This window comes from Gadus macrocephalus, chromosome 14, assembly GCF_031168955.1.
Source record: "Gadus macrocephalus chromosome 14, ASM3116895v1".
NCBI lineage: Eukaryota > Metazoa > Chordata > Actinopteri > Gadiformes > Gadidae > Gadus > Gadus macrocephalus.
In genome coordinates, this window is record NC_082395.1 from 13704866 (window position 1) to 13722355 (window position 17490).

At 45.9% G+C, this 17490-nt stretch overlaps 1 protein-coding gene across 12 annotated transcripts in view; it reads right to left on the bottom strand.

Annotated features, from left to right (window-relative positions):
- The window catches only part of herc1 (HECT and RLD domain containing E3 ubiquitin protein ligase family member 1), a 65821-nt gene that overhangs the window by 35301 nt on the left and 13030 nt on the right, over window positions 1-17490 (bottom strand). For 11 of the 12 annotated variants that reach the window (XM_060071606.1, XM_060071605.1, XM_060071602.1 and 8 more), the window contains 23 exons: window positions 17223-17350; window positions 15981-16125; window positions 14676-14847; window positions 14310-14444; window positions 13693-13858; window positions 13103-13228; window positions 11706-11927; window positions 10863-11015; window positions 10605-10737; window positions 9799-9990; window positions 9207-9431; window positions 8826-8999; window positions 8272-8386; window positions 7952-8072; window positions 7648-7819; window positions 6604-6952; window positions 6093-6213; window positions 5792-5843; window positions 4016-4287; window positions 3372-3587; window positions 3031-3151; window positions 1006-1243; window positions 622-794 (listed from right to left, as the gene is read on the bottom strand). In XM_060071606.1, coding sequence (XP_059927589.1) covers window positions 622-794; window positions 1006-1243; window positions 3031-3151; window positions 3372-3587; window positions 4016-4287; window positions 5792-5843; window positions 6093-6213; window positions 6604-6952; window positions 7648-7819; window positions 7952-8072; window positions 8272-8386; window positions 8826-8999; window positions 9207-9431; window positions 9799-9990; window positions 10605-10737; window positions 10863-11015; window positions 11706-11927; window positions 13103-13228; window positions 13693-13858; window positions 14310-14444; window positions 14676-14847; window positions 15981-16125; window positions 17223-17350 — 3921 coding nt within the window. The remainder of the gene's footprint in view (window positions 1-621; window positions 795-1005; window positions 1244-3030; window positions 3152-3371; window positions 3588-4015; window positions 4288-5791; window positions 5844-6092; window positions 6214-6603; window positions 6953-7647; window positions 7820-7951; window positions 8073-8271; window positions 8387-8825; window positions 9000-9206; window positions 9432-9798; window positions 9991-10604; window positions 10738-10862; window positions 11016-11705; window positions 11928-13102; window positions 13229-13692; window positions 13859-14309; window positions 14445-14675; window positions 14848-15980; window positions 16126-17222; window positions 17351-17490) is intronic. The other variant, XM_060071610.1, reaches the window with a different exon arrangement.

The following is a 17490-nucleotide window of genomic DNA, read 5'->3' on the forward strand; positions in this document are numbered from 1 at the left end:
TCGTTACTACTAGCGTCAGTGCACTCAATTTGAGGATGATTAAAGCTGCTTCCCCTCCCTGTGGAGTGTGAAGCGACTGAAGATCAGCACCGCTAAATCTGAGGCCATGACTCTCAGCAGGAAACCAGTGGATTGCCTACTTCGATGTGTGATGACCGAAAGGACGAGATCGCAGAGATTGCAAGCGGCCGAAATAGGTTTTCTCAGGAGGGTGGCTGGTGTCTCCCTTAGAGATAGGGTGAGAAGCTCAGCCATCCGAGAGGAACTCGGAGTAGAGCCGTTGCTCTTCTGCTTCGAAAGAAGTCAGTTGAGGTGGTTCGGGCATCTGTTGAAGATGCCCACAGGGCACCGCCGTAGGGAGGTGATCCAGGCATGTCCAGTGGGGAGGAGACCTCGGGGAAGACCCAGGACTAGATGGAGACATTATATCGCAACACTGGCCTGGGAACGCCTCGGGATCCCCCCGTCAGAGCTGGTCAATATGGCCCGGGAAAGGGAAGTCTGCGGCCCCCTGCTAGAGCTGCTGCCCTCGCGACCCGACCCCGGATAAGCGGTTTTGAAGATGAGGATGAAAAGTACCTACAAAACGATAATGATGACAATTATTTACTCTCAGTTTACCTCTGATGTCTTTTTTATCTGCGTCAGCGCCATCGTCTTGTTTGGTGTCTTCTTGGTCCCTTCCAGAGGAGAGCAAGCTGACGCCAGCCTGGGACAGCAGGTTCTTCAGCTGACTGCAGAGCAGGTCCAACAGAGACTGGACAACCTTGGGACCCAGCTTGTCTGCATATGTCCTGCAAGAACCAGAGAAGACAGCAGTTGTCAAAATCATGCCTGGGAGGATGCTAAATTGCTTACAAATTTATATTCAGTCAATAAGAAAACATTTAATAAAATAAATAAATGTATAAAAATGAGATAAAAAACTAAAAACAACTACTATTGAGATTGAAAGTCTCTCTCTCTCTCTCTCTCTCTCTCTCTCTCTCCTTCAGTGTCCCTCACCCAGTGCTGATGGCCAGGATCTGCAGTAGGCGCGTTGAGGCCACCTTGAGGGCCGTGCTGAGCTGGGACACCCCAGGCTTGTGCAGCAGCTGCAGTGGCTGACCCAGCATGGTCTCTGTGCCGCACAGCTGGGACAGCACGTTGAGCAGCCCGCTGGAGATGGCCAGGGACACGTCCACCGGCTGGTAGCGCACGCTCAGCGCAAAGACGGTGACCAGCAGGAGGCGCTGCTGAGCTTCTACGGTGATATGGAAGAAAATAATAGGACAGAACAGTGATGGGGGGATATAGTGTTTAACCGGGTAAAGACAACAGCAGCTGGATAGGGCCCTTAAGGTGTATTCACAACCATAAAGAAGGTGTGGCATGAATCCATACAAAGTCAATGCAAAAAGACGCGTTTAGAGGCGAATCTTTCGCCAGAAAAACCTGCAGCGTGAATTGATGAATGGCGCGAACACCCTGGGTCTGTGCGAATTTTACTTCCCAACATTTCGCGTGATACAACTCACGGCAGCATAGACTTTACTCCCTGAAGTCCAGAGTGAACCGCAACATGGAGGAGAAAATGATTGTTGCCATTTGCAAACACCTGGAGCTCTAAATCTATATAACATAATAATCTATATAATGAACAATAACACATCATGCAGTGTGAGCCTTCGGGTGACATTATTAGGGGTGCACAATAATTATCGGTCCGATAATAATCGATTTTTGTTTTGACTTTTGGCTTAAAGAATAATTTGGATGATTTTGAGCCTCTGGCGGCCATGTTGTTTTGTCAATCGACTTGCAGTTAGAAGTTTGGTCTCCAACAGCCAATAAGTTGGTCCCGCTCAAATCAACAACTTTTGTATTGGACCAAAGATCATAAGAGTCCATTTTGATGTTGATATAAGAATTTAAGTCTTTTCGCGTTTTAAGCTTTTTAAAATCTTTATTGTACAGACTTCTCTTAATGTCAGATTGAAGACATTGGTCCATAGATGATATGTGCTAAATGATTTTTGTCCAAGTGAAAAAATGTAGGATCCTTAGGGAATTGAGTGTTTTTAACAAAGTTCAAGATAGTCATAAATGTATCCAAATAAAGTCATAGGTCCTCGAGGTATATTTGTTAACCATGAGGATATATGCATATGTGAACAAAGTTTCATGACTAAGTCAGAGCGGTTACGAGATACGTTTGTTCAAAGTTTGATTTTTGGACTGCGCCACATATGTGCCAATCAGTGTAATATTTGCTCTCTGTTCATCTTGAGTCAGCCTCTACAGCTGTACTAAGTTTCATAAAAAGCGTGCAAGTGGTTTAGGCTGTTTAACTCAAACGTGGCAGACTGATAATAATAAAACTAACAATTAAAATAGGTTGCCTTCGCACTCTGTGCTTGGCACCCTAATTACAATAGGTGGCCTTCACATTTTGTGTTTGGCACCCTAATAATAATTATAATAAAACTAACAATTAGAATAAGTTGCCGTCGCACTTTGTGCTTGGCACCCTAATAATAACGGGCTTCAGCATTGCTATGCGTTTTAGCAACATCGATGATGTAACTGAATATGAGTATTCAAAGTCACAAACAAGCAGCATTGGGGCTTTTGAAACCAGGATCTTCTGGCAGTAATGATGTTGATGTTGCTTTTGGAAATGGGGAAACATTTTCCACATTAGACTTTTGAACTTTTGACCAAATAATTGACATTATTTATCTTTACATTGCGTCATTGCCCTTGCCATTGTTTGTTTGGCACAAGGCTGGATCTCTTTCAAATATCACACTATTCATGCGCCATCCATTATATCCAGGAACACAGAAAGATACCAGTAGGGCTTTCAGTCAACGCTCGGATGCGTTCATGTATCGTATTGGATAACGGACCATTTTCTGATTTGTGGTTTATCTTCTTAAATCATGCTTACTTAAACCTTTTACCATTTAAAAATAAAAAAGATCTAGGGTTGTTTTGTGCATCAAATACCAACGACCTGGTTCTGGTTGCAGAATGAAAGGGTTGTACCTATATGGTGCTTGTTGGCCTGCAGGGCCCTCTCAAGTGTGACAGATAACTGCTGGTAGATCTTGTGTACAGCAGTCTGGATGTCCATCTGAAGGCTCCTCTTTGCAGCTTTCACACCATCCTACAAAATACCAAAAATAAACAGGCTAACATAAGGACCATCTTCCTACATGTAAAAAAAAAAAAAAGTGTCTCCCTTTAGATAAAAACATTTTAAACAAAAATATTAACAAATAGGTAATCATCATGGACATCATATGGTTTTAATTTGCGGATGACTCAACACACCAGCTATCACCTTATTGGTATAACTGCGTTCAACCAGCCTGTAAGCCTTGTACCTGGTAGTGGTGCAGCTGAACGTCTCCCTTGAGCCCTCCGGTGCCCACCGTGCCCAGGCCGAAGCAGCCGGCCAGGAACTGCAGTCGCACCGAGGTGAGCAGGGTGGAGGACTGGAGGGCGGCGCTGGAGCGGCCCAGGACCGGGCCCTCCTGGCTGCCCTTCTCCTCCATGCCAGAGATAAGCACCACGATCTGGTGCAGTGCTTCCAACCGCAACTACAAGCAAGTTCATTCTAGTTCATTATTACTGTGACTACCCATCGAAAGGCTCTTAATCAGAGGCCGGCATATTGATAACACTCGAACCAACATCGAGAAATATGCAAAAGGCAAACCTAATGCCTAGGACATGTGATTGTATCTCAGATCAGACTTCAGATGAACATCTACCTCAAAGCTGCACACTAGCAAAAATCTGGGTGAAAGGCGCATTTCACATTCTTTCGCTTCAGATTTGTTTTGACCAAGCATGTTGTTGCAGGCGGGGATCTGCAAGCATGTAATTGGCTAACCACAAACAAAAACAGGCTCTTTGCCCCCATCCCCATGCAAGAAGTTGTTTACAGCATAGTAGGACTGCTGGATCGCAGATAAAAAAAGGCATAAAGACAAAGAAAGGCATAAAGAAATGGTAAACACAGTACCTCTGCCCTCCTCTGCTGCTGCTCCATGGCCAGCACGGTGGCCTGGGGGCTGGTGGACATGCCCTCGTCGGGCTCCCTGAAGGCGGGTGCCAGGCCCACGTCGCCGCTGATGAAGCTCACCATGTTGTCGATGAGGGCGTGCACGCCCAGCGAGCGGCTCAGCTCCAGCTCAGAGTCCTCGTAGGACAGGGCCGAGCTATAGCTCCGCTTGCGACTCAGCTTGGCCCGGAACCATGACTCGGCCAGGGAGTCTGGAGAGCTGTACAGCAGGCCTGGCCCGGGGACAAGGGGGAGACGGGGAAGGGAAGACGTCACCATCACTTGATCATGAACCCATGTACTGAGGAGGCTGTTATCCCTAATAGAACTGCCATGTTATGTGATGCTTTAAGGTTATTCCGTCATCGATAACCCCTAGGAAAAAATGTAATGTTTCAACAAGCCTTTCGTCCGAGGTGGAAGAAAGAGCATTCAAACAGTCAAATCTTTACTCAGCAGTTAAGTCATTACCAGTTATTTCACTTGCCCTGGTATAACTCAATAAGCAACAGGTTGAGTGATACTAAAGAGAGAGTGAACCCACTGTTTCAGATCGAATTCCAACACTGAGATTTTAGTGTAAGATTAGTGTTTTGGGTTGAAAGTATTGGGTTGAGAGTTTTAGGATGGGCATGTTATCTCTGTGGTTACGACCTAAACCAACTTTGTGGTACTAGTTTTGTACCCTAGTTGTCTGCAAGCGTTGTACATTAAAATGCGCCACACAAGGTAGCTTTATACGATAGCTGTTTGGGAAGCCTAACCCTCTATCGGACGTGGACACAAAATAAATAACTGCTCCGGCGGAGCTTTACCATTCACACACATGGCGTTATACTATAAGTGTCCGCAAATCAAAACTTGCTTCACGTGTCCAAACAATCAGTGCCACGGCCCGCCAGCACCCTTTGGTCTGACTCCTGAGTGCCTTCGAAAAGGTGCTCAGACGTCACTTTGGGGACCTATTTGAGTAACGGTGATACACGGCATAGATTACCATGTTGACATTCATACAAGACAAATTAACATATTTAAAACAAATTAAAACGTTTTGCATTCACTGCCTCTTTAAACACTGCTGATATTAATTGGCATAAGCAAATTAAGAACCTTGGGTTAGTTGCTTTTTCTTATTTTAGTATTTAGTTAGGATTAAACTCAATAACATCAGAATTTGGGCAACAGAGATACAGCATTTGTGTATTAGGAATCAGTTTCCTGTCAATGACCGAATATAGTTAAGGTGAAATGGAATTGTCAAGCAGGCCTGCATGGTCATCCAGGTATAGTTAACATTATAATCATAACTTTTTTCTTATTAACTTGTTTTTTATTTTAAAATGTAGGGAATATAACAAGCACACCAATTCATTTGGCTTCTTTTCCCCCTTTTCGTTCCTGCAGTAAATGCATGGTTGACACATTGGAATGCTAAAGAGAAAATAGGCTAGAGTGTTGGGCTATGGAGAGGTAAGGATGGAGCAACACATTCATGGAGCGGAGTAGCGGACTGTATAACAAGAGGTGGGGGACATGCCATTGTTTGCTAGCTTGGAGCTCCTCTGGTTTTAGGAAGCCCTTTTAGGGCTCAACTGCCCAAAAAGCAGTAAATAAACAACCATGCACAGAAATCGAATGACAAAAACAACAAGAATCAAGAATAACACACCGCCAACATCTATGTCTTCATCATTACTTTACAATCTTAGATTATATTCAAGGTGCTTATAACACTACCTCTTTTTTTGTGAGAGAAGGCCAGGTCCAGGTCAACATTTCTCCTGCCACTCTGAGAGAAAGCAGACAAATCATCATATCATCATGGTTTTCACACACAACAAACACCTACAGGGCATGCCGAGAGAAAGAGATGACATTTCTACTATGTCATATGAACATGAATAACAACAATCATGAGCCACCAGTGAAACAGAATAATTGCCATAAAGTCCACAAATATGTGTCTGTGTAAAAGTTACTCTGTTAATGCAGGTATGTATATTGCAACAGTTGTGAATACATCAAGTGTCTTTCTTACCAGGGCGTAACTCTCTTCGTCTGACTCAGGCTGGGAGAGGTCTGACTCGCTCCGAGTCTTGAGCAACCTGAAGCTGGGACTGCTTTGCACAGAGTGGCTCTCCGCACTCAGACTCTCACTCCTACACACACACACACACACACAGTATGGCTTTTCTAAAGTGAAATGCTTGCATCGCCTATCATTATGGTAGAAGATAGATAGTTGAGCTCTACGTTGTATGGCAAATTAACCTGTAACTACCCTGAAATTACAATTAGAAAGTACCAGTTGTTTTTATGTTGTCCTAACATTATACAACTTATACTTTTTGCTCAACATGTATAAATATAAATATAAATGTCAGTGTAAAATACTAGGCAATTTCAAAGAAAAATTAGGTGAAATAAAAATTCCCCAAGAAGATGTATTCACGGCATGTGTCCACTACCATCTTCAATGAGGAATCCTGTCATTAGAGACCCATCCCTTCCACATGAGACCGGGGGGGATGATAGGTGTTTGAGCTGACCTGGTCATGAAGATCAGGCCCTCCTGTGCCCCCCCGCCGGCCGACTGGACCTGCTCCTCCTCCAGGCCCTGCCTGCTGGGGTCGCCCAGGACCGGGCTCACCCCCAGCAGCAGCAGAGCGCAGCGGTGGATCACTGAGTTGCAGGCGGCTGTGTAGAGGTCCTGGCCCTCGGGGGGCCCGGCGCTGCCCCTCCTCTCCTCCTGGGAGCCGGGGGCCTCTTCCTCTCCCCCCCTTGAGCCGGAGCAGGGGCCCAGGCCGCCGCCGCCGCCGCCGCCGCCGCTGCTGCTGGCCCTCTCTCTCTCGCGGCCGCGGGCTGCCTCGCGTGCTGAGAGGAAACATTGAAAGATTTCTGTGGCGTGCAACGCACACAAAAACACACGCACGCACCAAACGCGCACACACACATAAAAACATGACACACACACACAACAGGGCAAAGGGTTAGGGAAGGTTAGGGAACAAACGTAGGCTGCGTGTAGCGTCACGTGTTAAAAAAATCCTTAATGTAGTCGTAAAAGAAAGCCCAGGTCAGCAACAGCCAGGAACAACTAGATCCAGTATTGCAATGACCATTTGCAATATGTCTAGAATCTCTCCAATATCTCAATAGCTCTTGGGAGATTTGTGGATTATCTATGTGCATCCAGTGTATTAAAGCATGGTAGAAAATAAAAACCTGCAACAGTCAACAGGCAACTGCAACTTGGCAAATAACAGCATGTGCACCGAGAGATGCTTGTTACAAAGTGGCTGTCAGGGCGAGGCATGCAGAGCACAAGGCATAGTTTATCAGGTCCAGCTAATCCTGTTGCATCGAGGAAGCTCAATAATGTATGAATTTGACAGAGCAGGAAGGAATAACAGGACCTGGGGTTGTTCCCATTGCAAAAAAAAATAATTAAATAACGTTCATTTTAGTTGGAATCTTCCACATCCGAGGAACATTGACGATAAAGCAGACATCAGTCCATGCTGGAGGCGTGGACCCTGAGGTAGTGCAGTGCTGCCACGGTGCCTGAGGGCAGGCGTTCCGGGGGGACTTACTGCCAGCGGTCATCACTTCGTGGTCCCGGTCCTCCTCCTCGTCGTCCTGCTCCTGGTGGCCCTGGTCCCTCTCGCGGTCCTCCCTCTCCTCGCGCTCCTCCACCTCGTCGATGGTGTGTTGGAACGAGAACTCCTGGGGGTCCGCGTCCAGAGAGTCCTGGTTCTCAGAGATCTGTACGGGAGCAGCAGGCGTCACACTGGGGTCGGGGGGCTCACCCTGCATGAGGGGAGTCATGGCAAAGGCACTGCGACGTTGACGATGTGTGTGCGGTTCAGCGACAGCGCTCGTCCCCTGCCCACTCACTCGGGTCTCTCGCGAGGAGGAGCGGGTCTGGATGAAGTCCATGTTCTTACACGCCAGCAGGCGGTTTCGTACTTTGTACACACTGCGGTACACCTCTGCCAGAGCCTTACAGGGCTGGTACCTAATGAGGCAGAAAGGATGGCTGATCAACAAGAGCTACAGCGAGATGGGCCAGAGTCACTATGGTACTTTACCTGAAGGAGCATTTAAAAAACGCCATAATTTATGTTATAAAAAAAATAAATCCTAGCTTTGATGTTGATGGAGAAAGTTAAAAATGTAGATGTTTACATCGGCTAATGTCGTTTGTTGTGACTCACCTTCCCTCTCCGCAGGCCTGCCCCAGGAGGGCTGTGTGTTTCAGCAGAGCTGCCAGCACGAACCTGGACACCGTGTCCAACAGGGACTCATTACTGAGAGATGCGTTGTCCCAGTCTGCAACAAGAGACGCCAAAGCAAGGCTATTTGTAGAGTCGCTATAGAGTTGATATCACAAACATCGTCAGCCATTTCAATGAGGTCTTAAGGTACATATATATATATATATATATATATATATGTGATCAATGCTACGACGGGACATGGAACAAATATACTTTATTAGTGCTGGGTTCAAATAATCGATATTATGATTAAAATCAATCTTCATTTGAATGTTCCGATATCGATGAATAAAATCACATCGAAAGCGAATAGTTTCAGCTGAAATCCGTGGCGATACCCAACCCTAAACTTGACGTGAGTTAATGCCAAACAAGGTACATAATATAGATGTTTTGTAAGATACTGGGAGACAAGGCACATATAGATGTGTTGTAGGGTACTGCAAGACAAGGTACGCATAGATGTCCAGAGTCCAGTCCCAAACACAGACCTTTGCTGAGTGCATAGTCTTGCATGTTGACCCAGAGGCTGTTGCTAGGCTCTTTGGTGGAGCCCAGAGCCAAGTCTGCAAGGACGCTCAGGTCTGGACACAGAGTGCAGTCAAGGGGCTTCTGCTCCTCGTTGCCGGACAGTGCTGCCTCCAGGAAGGAGGTGATGCAGGGGTCTGGTGGGGACACAGAAAAGCAAGCCTTAAAAAAGCTTTATCTGCATTCAATCTTCATGAGTCACTACAGTAAAGGCGAAGTCAATTATTTATTTTTTATGATGGGTTAGAAAATCAATAGATCAAACATTTTGTACATTATAGTTGAACTAACCATTACGTATATCTTTAACAATGAACCCTGCCAGCAGGGACAGCTCCTCCTACCCAACAGTTTGGTGTCCATCTCCAGGCCGTTGCTGAACAGGGGCGTTGGGAGCCAGTAGTCCGTGGCGTGCTCCTCCAGAGATGTGGGCTCGCCCTGCAGCATGCCTCCCAGACAGCGGCCCACCAGCAGGGCAGCCGTCCTCTCCAGGTCCACCAGCCACACCCAGGACAGGGCCGGCTGGGCCAGGGACGCCCCCACGGCAGGCTCTGCAAAGTCTGGGGTGCCTTGACCCCCAACACAGGGGTTGGCCAAAAAGGAAGAATAGGAAAAAGGAAAAGTCAGATAGCCAGTTTTCAAAAGTCGATAAAACTCAATTCGATGCCATTGAAAATGTGCTGTTCGATTTGAAAGGATAATATCCGCCTGGGTGATTAAACCTCACCATCTGTCCTGGATTCACTAAAACATCTGTTACAGATTTGCCACGACCAAGGGATCGGAACAGATTTTTAAGTGAAGCCAGGAGAGACAGTTACAATGGTTTGATCACACCGGATTGTATTATAAAATAAGGGTAGGTTTTTCGGATCCTGATGATAAATACTTTCCCATTAACCAGGGCTTTGTCAGCCTGTGGGCTCTGGTTCTCACCGTGGAGGGGCCAATGCAGCTCCTGGTCCTCCAGGGGGGAGGCAGCAGGCAGCAGCCGGTTGAGGCGGTCCAGGGGAGGCAGCAGGTCCAGCAGGTAGCCCAGCAGAGGCCGGGCCACAGACACGGACAGCAGCAGCAGAGAGTTGACGATCTGACAGAGCATACTGCCTGCAGCCGACATGTAGATCACTTCTGTAGGTGGTGGTGACAAGGGGACAATTCAAGCAGCGGTCAAGTTTAGTAAAATACAGAACATAAGGGCATGGGCACCCATACAACGAAGACCCCATAACCTGCCTTGGGAGCCAGCCAGCTACAAGATTCCCCTTCACTGGTAGCTTCTCCCTGAGGGCCATTAACAACAGTTCCCTTCACCTTGTAACTTCTCTTTGAGGACCACTAACAACAGTCCAATCATCTTGTAGCTTCTCCCTAAGAGCCACTAACAGCAGTCCCCATCACCTTGTAGCTTCTCAGTGAGGGCCACCAACAACAGTCCCTTCACCTTGTAGCTTCTCAGAGAGGGCCACCAACAACAGTCCCTTCACCTTGTAGCTTCTCAGAGAGGGCCACCAACAACAGTCCCTTCACCTTGTAGCTTCTCAGTGAGGGCCACCAACAACAGTCCCTTCACCTTGTAGCTTCTCAGAGAGGGCCACCAACAACAGTCCCTTCACCTTGTAGCTTCTCAGAGAGGGCCACCAACAACAGTCCCTTCACCTTGTAGCTTCTCAGAGAGGGCCACTAACAGCAGTCCCTTCACCTTGTAGCTTCTCAGAGAGGGCCACCAACAACAGTCCCTTCACCTTGAAGCTTCTCCCTGATACTGCCGTTCCAGGAGCTCTCCTTAATTAGGGCGGACGAGCGGGAGAAGATGTCTTTGGCATGGGGCAGCAGGAGCTGCAGGTGTTTGTGGAGCAGAGCCACGCTGCTCGAGTTCTGTAAACACACACACACACACACACACACACACTTATTGCGGGGTTCTTCAACATATGGCAACATAACATGTTGCGGGACCCTTAAAGGATGGCAGAGCCCTCAGCCGGTGTCAGTGTTCCGACCTCATTCACCGAGTTGATGTGGCAGTAGGCCAGAAGCTGCTTCTGCAGGGAGCACAGAAGTTGGTGGAGGTGCGCAGGCTGGCTGCTGTCTGAGGAGGACATGCCCTGCTGCAGTTTATCACTGTTTTTCTCCAGCTCGCCAAAGGCCCGGTCCTGAGGACACAATGCACACCAGGGTTTCCCACGGCACTTGACAGCTTAGCAACACGAGCCTGCCGCCTTAACTACAACGTAAAAAAGTACATTTTTTTATTTTATTTTATATATTATACAAAAGTATGAAATTATCTAAACGTCATTCACTCTCTGTGTATAGTTTAGGCTACAGGGCAACAGTCTGACAGCCTGTGTGAAAATAGGCATAACTGGTCCATTTATGTAAATGGTCCAATGGTGTTACTGACTTCCTCTTGAGAGGGTGCAATAGACCCTTTTCACAGATGTGTCATCGTAGGACCGAGCACAGGCGTCGCTCATAGTTAAACTAGGTACATAAAGTAGCAGAACTGTAAATGATGTTATGCGCGACACACTTATTTGTCCTATGATGACTTCTTTGAAAAGGGTCCCCCCCATGAGATGTGAATCGGACTAATGATAAGCAATGAAATCAGTTCTTTGACATTGTGAACCTATACTGCACCCAGAGCTGAGAAGATGGCAAGATTAACAAGACTAAAACTTAACTGCAAAGATGTCCATACCCAATGAAAATAAGAGCCAACCTTTCACTGCTGTAATGGCCTTTTTGAGATAAAGGCTGCCCTGCACTACAGTGGCTTGGTTAACAGGGCTAACTGCACCGCACTGATCTTGGCCGTCGACCATCGGCCGGTGACCTACGGTGTAGAAGCCCAGGTTCCTCAGCAGAGTCTTCATCAGGATCTCTGCCAGGTGGGTGTCCGGGTGGCTGGCCGCGCTGCCGTACGAGGCCTCCTGGGCGCCGCCGAAGCCCAGGACGGAGGAGAGGGCCTCGGGGCCGTCGCCGGGACAGCTGTAGCCCAGCAGGGAGGCCACGTGGGTGTGGTCCTGCAGACTGGTCAGGATGATATCCAGCTGCATCCTCTGTCACACACACACACACACACACACACACACACACACACACACACACACACACACACACACACACACACACACACACACACACACACACACACACACACACACACACACACACACACACACACACACACACACACTCTTGAGGAAGGGCTCAAACAACATCGGTTTATCTTTACAAAATACCTTGCGGACGTGCAAGTTAGCAGTGGACCTTTCTACTACGGGGTAAAGTGTGATGACAGTATATGATTGGGATATGTGGCTCTTTTATCCCTCTGCTCCGGCTCCATGTTGCTCCGATTAAAAAATGTATTACATTTCAATGAATACATTCTAGGTCATTTGTTTTTTTTATGCAATTATCATTTTTTATCAAACAAAATGGTGATCTTGTAACATTATAATTAAACGTGATAAATTTGTCGCTCAAAATATGCTTCACTACCACCGATGTGCAACATCCGCTAGCTCACGTTTTTCTTAGCTTTTCGACCTCCAACAATAAAAGTTTCTGCAGAAAACTGAGTGTTTAATGCTACGTGGGCAGATTCATTTGCTCTCACGAAAATGTCAAACAACAAAAAGTCAAATGTTTTGAAGACATTTCCAGAATCAACACACAGCCTTTGCTGAAAAGTATTCAGATGGAAACGAGAAAAAAAGCAGTTTCAGAAATGATGCGGAAGGTCAAAAATCATTTCAAGGAGTGGATGAAGTAATTTCGACTGCATATGCTCGTTTTGTGGTTGCTCAGTTTTGGCCGTGTTCTACACAAGATATTCTATTCTACCCTCCCGGAGCTCCTGCGGGAGTCCGGGCGCTCCGACAGCTCCGGCGGGTCCGGCTAACATTTGCCCAAACCAGGGTGTTCGTGCCGCGCCATTCATTAATTCGCTGATATTAATTATTTTATTTGAAATTTGTAACCTTCAATGCAGCATATTTTTTCTCTGTAGAAGTTCATTGATTTTTTAAATGCAACACACTATAGTTTTTATACATAGCATAAATAGTAAAAAAAAACAAAACGATATAAGCAGTGTCATCTTAATTTTAGATGTCCAAAGGGTTTAGTGGCTAGCTTTTATTATTTCCTGTGGGAAACTGAGAAAAGGTTGCCGACCCCTGGGATAGAGGGGTGGACTGAACTGGGGGACACTGGGGGGCCACCTCACCTGTCCTTTGGAGAGACTCTCCCAGCGGTCTGGGCCCTGGGGCAGCAGTGCGTGCAGCAGCTCCATCCGCTCCCTGAGGGGGGGCAGTAGCATGGTGGCCCCAACCGACAGGGTCTCAATAACTGCCTGTGGGGAAATACAGTCACACATTCACACCATCACTCCATATACCTGCCAGATATCACCCAGAAATACAGTCACACATTCACACCATCACTCCATATACCTACCAGACATCACCCAGAAATACCGTCACACATTCACACCATCACTCCATGTACCTGCCAGATAACACCCAGAAATACAGTCACACATTCACACCATCACTCCATGTACCTGCCAGATATCACCCAGACATTTAAATGAAGCTGCAGGTAAGTATTTTTGTATAATTTGGCAAAAATTGCATAGTCCTCATTCATTGTAGGTGAAATGCTCCATGAGAATATCTATTCTGATTGATCTGAAGGCAGGAGCTGGATGGTTTTGAAACTATTTTGATTTGAAACCACTCCAAGCTCATTTCCAAATAGTCAGGGCATTTCATCATTATCTGCCCATCAACCGTCTCATGTGTCCGTCTCACTCACCTCCTGGATCTCATCTGGAACAGACGAGTCCATGAGCCTGAAGAGCAGGTTGCGCAGAGGCCTGGCTTGACCGCCCAGAATACTGGTGGCCACGCCCCCAGCCAGGGCAAGAGCCAGGTGATTGGACAATAACCGCAGGCAGAGTTTGAGGAAGTTCTGATGCTCTCTGCCAAGTCAAAGAAACGTCATGATGAGTATTAGGTTAAATTTTAATAAACATTTTTTTAAGATAATATCAAATTAACCTTTTACAATCATTGTAGGGAAATTCCGGTTTCATATCAGCAACAGAAATTTGAATTAAATTATAGTAAAGTGATACTGTGCTTGCCATTTCGATTTTCAAATGTATACAATTATTTTCTGCGTGAAAGTGCAGTTGTTGTTTGAAAGTTTGCATTCAATTGTATTTGCCCAAATGAGTGACCCAATACTGCTCCTTGAGGGCAGATGTTAATCAAGCAAGATACAGTCCAGCGAGCGTTGGAGCCTCATGTCTGCACAATCAGTGTTTACGGGACTCCATTTATGAAACTGCTTGGCTAACCAGGCTGCACCACTCGGGAGAAAGCCCAGTCAGTATGCTCAACAGCTACAGGGCAGAATGGTCTACCCACCTGGAAGAGGGGAAGGGCAAGGGTGGCACGTCACTGTTGATCCCGTCACAGTAGTGCTCCAGAAAGGAGCGCAGGTGGGAGAAAGTGCTTTCTTCTAGGTCCACGCAGTAGGGCCTGTGCCACGCCACCACTTGCCTGTGGTGCAGTGAGTGAACATGTAGAATAATATCAATGTTAGACCCCAACATTAAACATTACAATTAATTAATTAATTAACACATAAAAAAATAAAACAACAACGGCGAACAGTGAGAAAATAAATGCTCTATGATCGAGTTTAGACAGGACCACTCTGTAATTAACTCAGCCGTTAGGGATTGGCAGGACAGTGTTTGCTCTCCACTGTTTGCTCTCCAGGCGGCTGACCTGTCTCTGGGCAGGGCGGTCCAGGCCAGGCTGTGGGAGGTGCCCGCTGAGATCTGCTGTACCGCGACCCCGTCCAGTCCGACGACCTTCTTGGGCTTGGTGATCGGGCCGGTAGAGTTCCCCTGGCCACACTGGCCCATGGAGTTGTTCCCCCATGCATAAACTTCATTGTCTAGACAAGATAAATACATCCCACTAGGTAAAACATTTGACATACTTCCTTGGTCACTGCAGGAGTTAGACTGTTGTGTAATGACTTTCAACCTCAAGTTCTTCAACAGTCAATGAGTTGGATATGACAATATTTTGACATGTGTATTAAAATTCCTTCAATTCTATACAAGGTTGTTTGTCATGAATAGACAACCATGCTTGTGAGGGACATAAAAGACCTATCACATGTTCATCACATTGAGTGCAGATCTTAAAGAGATACGCCAAGATATTTGTAAAGTGGCATTTGCCTGTCTGGCTAAGCATTTGCCTTCCGTTAGCTGCTCCCACTGACTTGCAGAGAAGCCAAAACATTTAAATTACTTCCAAAGATATCCAATAGTAGCATCTTCAATTAAGTGTCACTGAAAAAACAAGATTCGAATGGTTTTATTCTGATATCTCGGCCTATCCCTTAAGAAGCAAATGTGTTAAAGGACAATTCCGTTATTTTGAAAATTGAGCCCCCTTTCTGGTTTGCCTAGGATGAAATAGAGTGGTTAACACCGAAATATTGAATATTGGTCGATTCTCCCCTTCCTGCTTCACAATGGCTGGCTATGTGCATTCACAAAACACCCCTAAACTTTTGTTTTCAGAAATGTGAAACTCATCGAGTGGTTGGTGGTGTTTGTTGATGTTACTAAACAAGTATCGTAGCGAAATACAGTTTCTATCGTGTTTTATTTGGCAGTCTTTTCGCTCGGTTCTCCGTATCAACAGTAGGGCTAGAACCGAGCGAAAAGACTTCAACCAGCCCCCCTTTCTCTGTTTCAATGGATTTACAAAATGCCAAATAAAACACGACGGAAACGGTATTTCGCTACGATACTTGATTAGGAACATCAACGAACATCACTAACCACTCAATGAGTTTCACAGTTCTGAAAACGAACATTTAGGGGTGTTTTGTGAATGCACATAGCCAGCCATTGTGAAGCAGGCAGGGGCAATTCGAAATTAGCTTAATACCCGAGACAGGACCAATATTCAACATTTCGGTGCTAACCACTCTATTTCATCCTCGACAAATCAGAACGGAAATTGTCCTTTAATGTCCAGTTGTGCTGTGTTGGATTTATATGATTGTACCGTGTGACAGGGCCAGACAGTGGCTGTCCCCTATGGAGATATCCACCAATCTGGTGGTAGCCAGCTCCTCAATCAGCTTCGGCCTGAGAGAGGTTGCTTCAGAAGAGCCACAGCCCAAACAGGCACCACAGCCCCATGCATACACCTGTTGTGACAAGTTTGAAAAATATTAATTAATTAAAATAGGATTAATTTATAGGACGTCATGGGAAGATCACATTAAAAGCCAGTCCTTCCAGGATTTCGCAGCTTGAGATGAAGAACATGAAACAGGAACCGTTCAACTATGCTATATTGCACACCAATAAGCCAATAACGTTGCTAATGCACACCAATAAGGTTGTGCATTAGCAACATATCAGCACCAAGCTAGGAGAAAAACTATTTGCATCAATAGCCGCGATATCTGTGAATTGGCTTTGCCTGTCTTACCCAGATTCAGATTAGTTCAAATTCATCCTTTGGCATCCAGCAGAGGAGTTTACTGGGTGAGCATTTGATTTCTGTTACCTGCTTCCATTGGTTTGCAGAGTTACAGTAGCCTTACTCCTGTTCATGTGTGGGGAATACACTTTAAATTATTTTACAAAGTGTTAAAAATAGTCACCAATTCAAAACACAACAGGATTGTCGTTTGTCTAAAAGAAAGATATTACGGCACTGTATTCGCCAAATATTATGAGGCAACCTGTGAGCATCGCTGACCAGATACTTTCACATAGGCTACCCAGCCAGAAGCAGCAGATAATATAACTTGCATTCAACCATCACAGTGCAGAAAACAGTGCAGAATTATCTGTCTGGTGTAGACAAACTACAATCTTGTTGTGATGTAACAGACAATCATTTTGAAAAGCGGCTATTCAGAACACATTGGAAAGTAATTAAAAGTGTCTAACACGCACATGAGCAAGAGTAAGGCTTCTGATAAGCAAGTCAATGGAAGCTGCCAATGGAAAGGGAATGCTAACCAGGCAAACTCCGCCCTGGACACACAATGGAATTAAACGACTCGTCTGAATCACGCCAAGACAGGCCGACACCAATTAACAGATATCTCAGTATCATATTAAGTTAGGGTAAAACTAGTTAGCAAATAAATGTAATTTCATATGAATAATTTCAATGCATCGATTGTTCAAAGATTTTCAAAAACTAAACTTACTACCTTTTGCTGTGGTAAATAATAGCACTGTTTGCCCTCCATACTATGTTGGTATTGTAGCAAGAATGTGGGCCTACCTGTCCGGTGGAGGTCAAGGCCAGAGAAGACTGACTCCCTGCACACACTTTCCTGATGAACATTCCCTGCAAGGCTTCAACGACTTTGGGCTTATACACCCGGTTGGTGTCACCATGGCCCAGCTTCCCTGCAAGAGGAACGCACACAGAAGATAGCTTAACTAGTTTATTGAGTAAAAACACAGAACTAGTGAGAGGAGAAAAACAGAACAGAAGTATAACATAATATATCGAGCACAAACATCAGTTTCTTCAGAAGTTGAAAGAT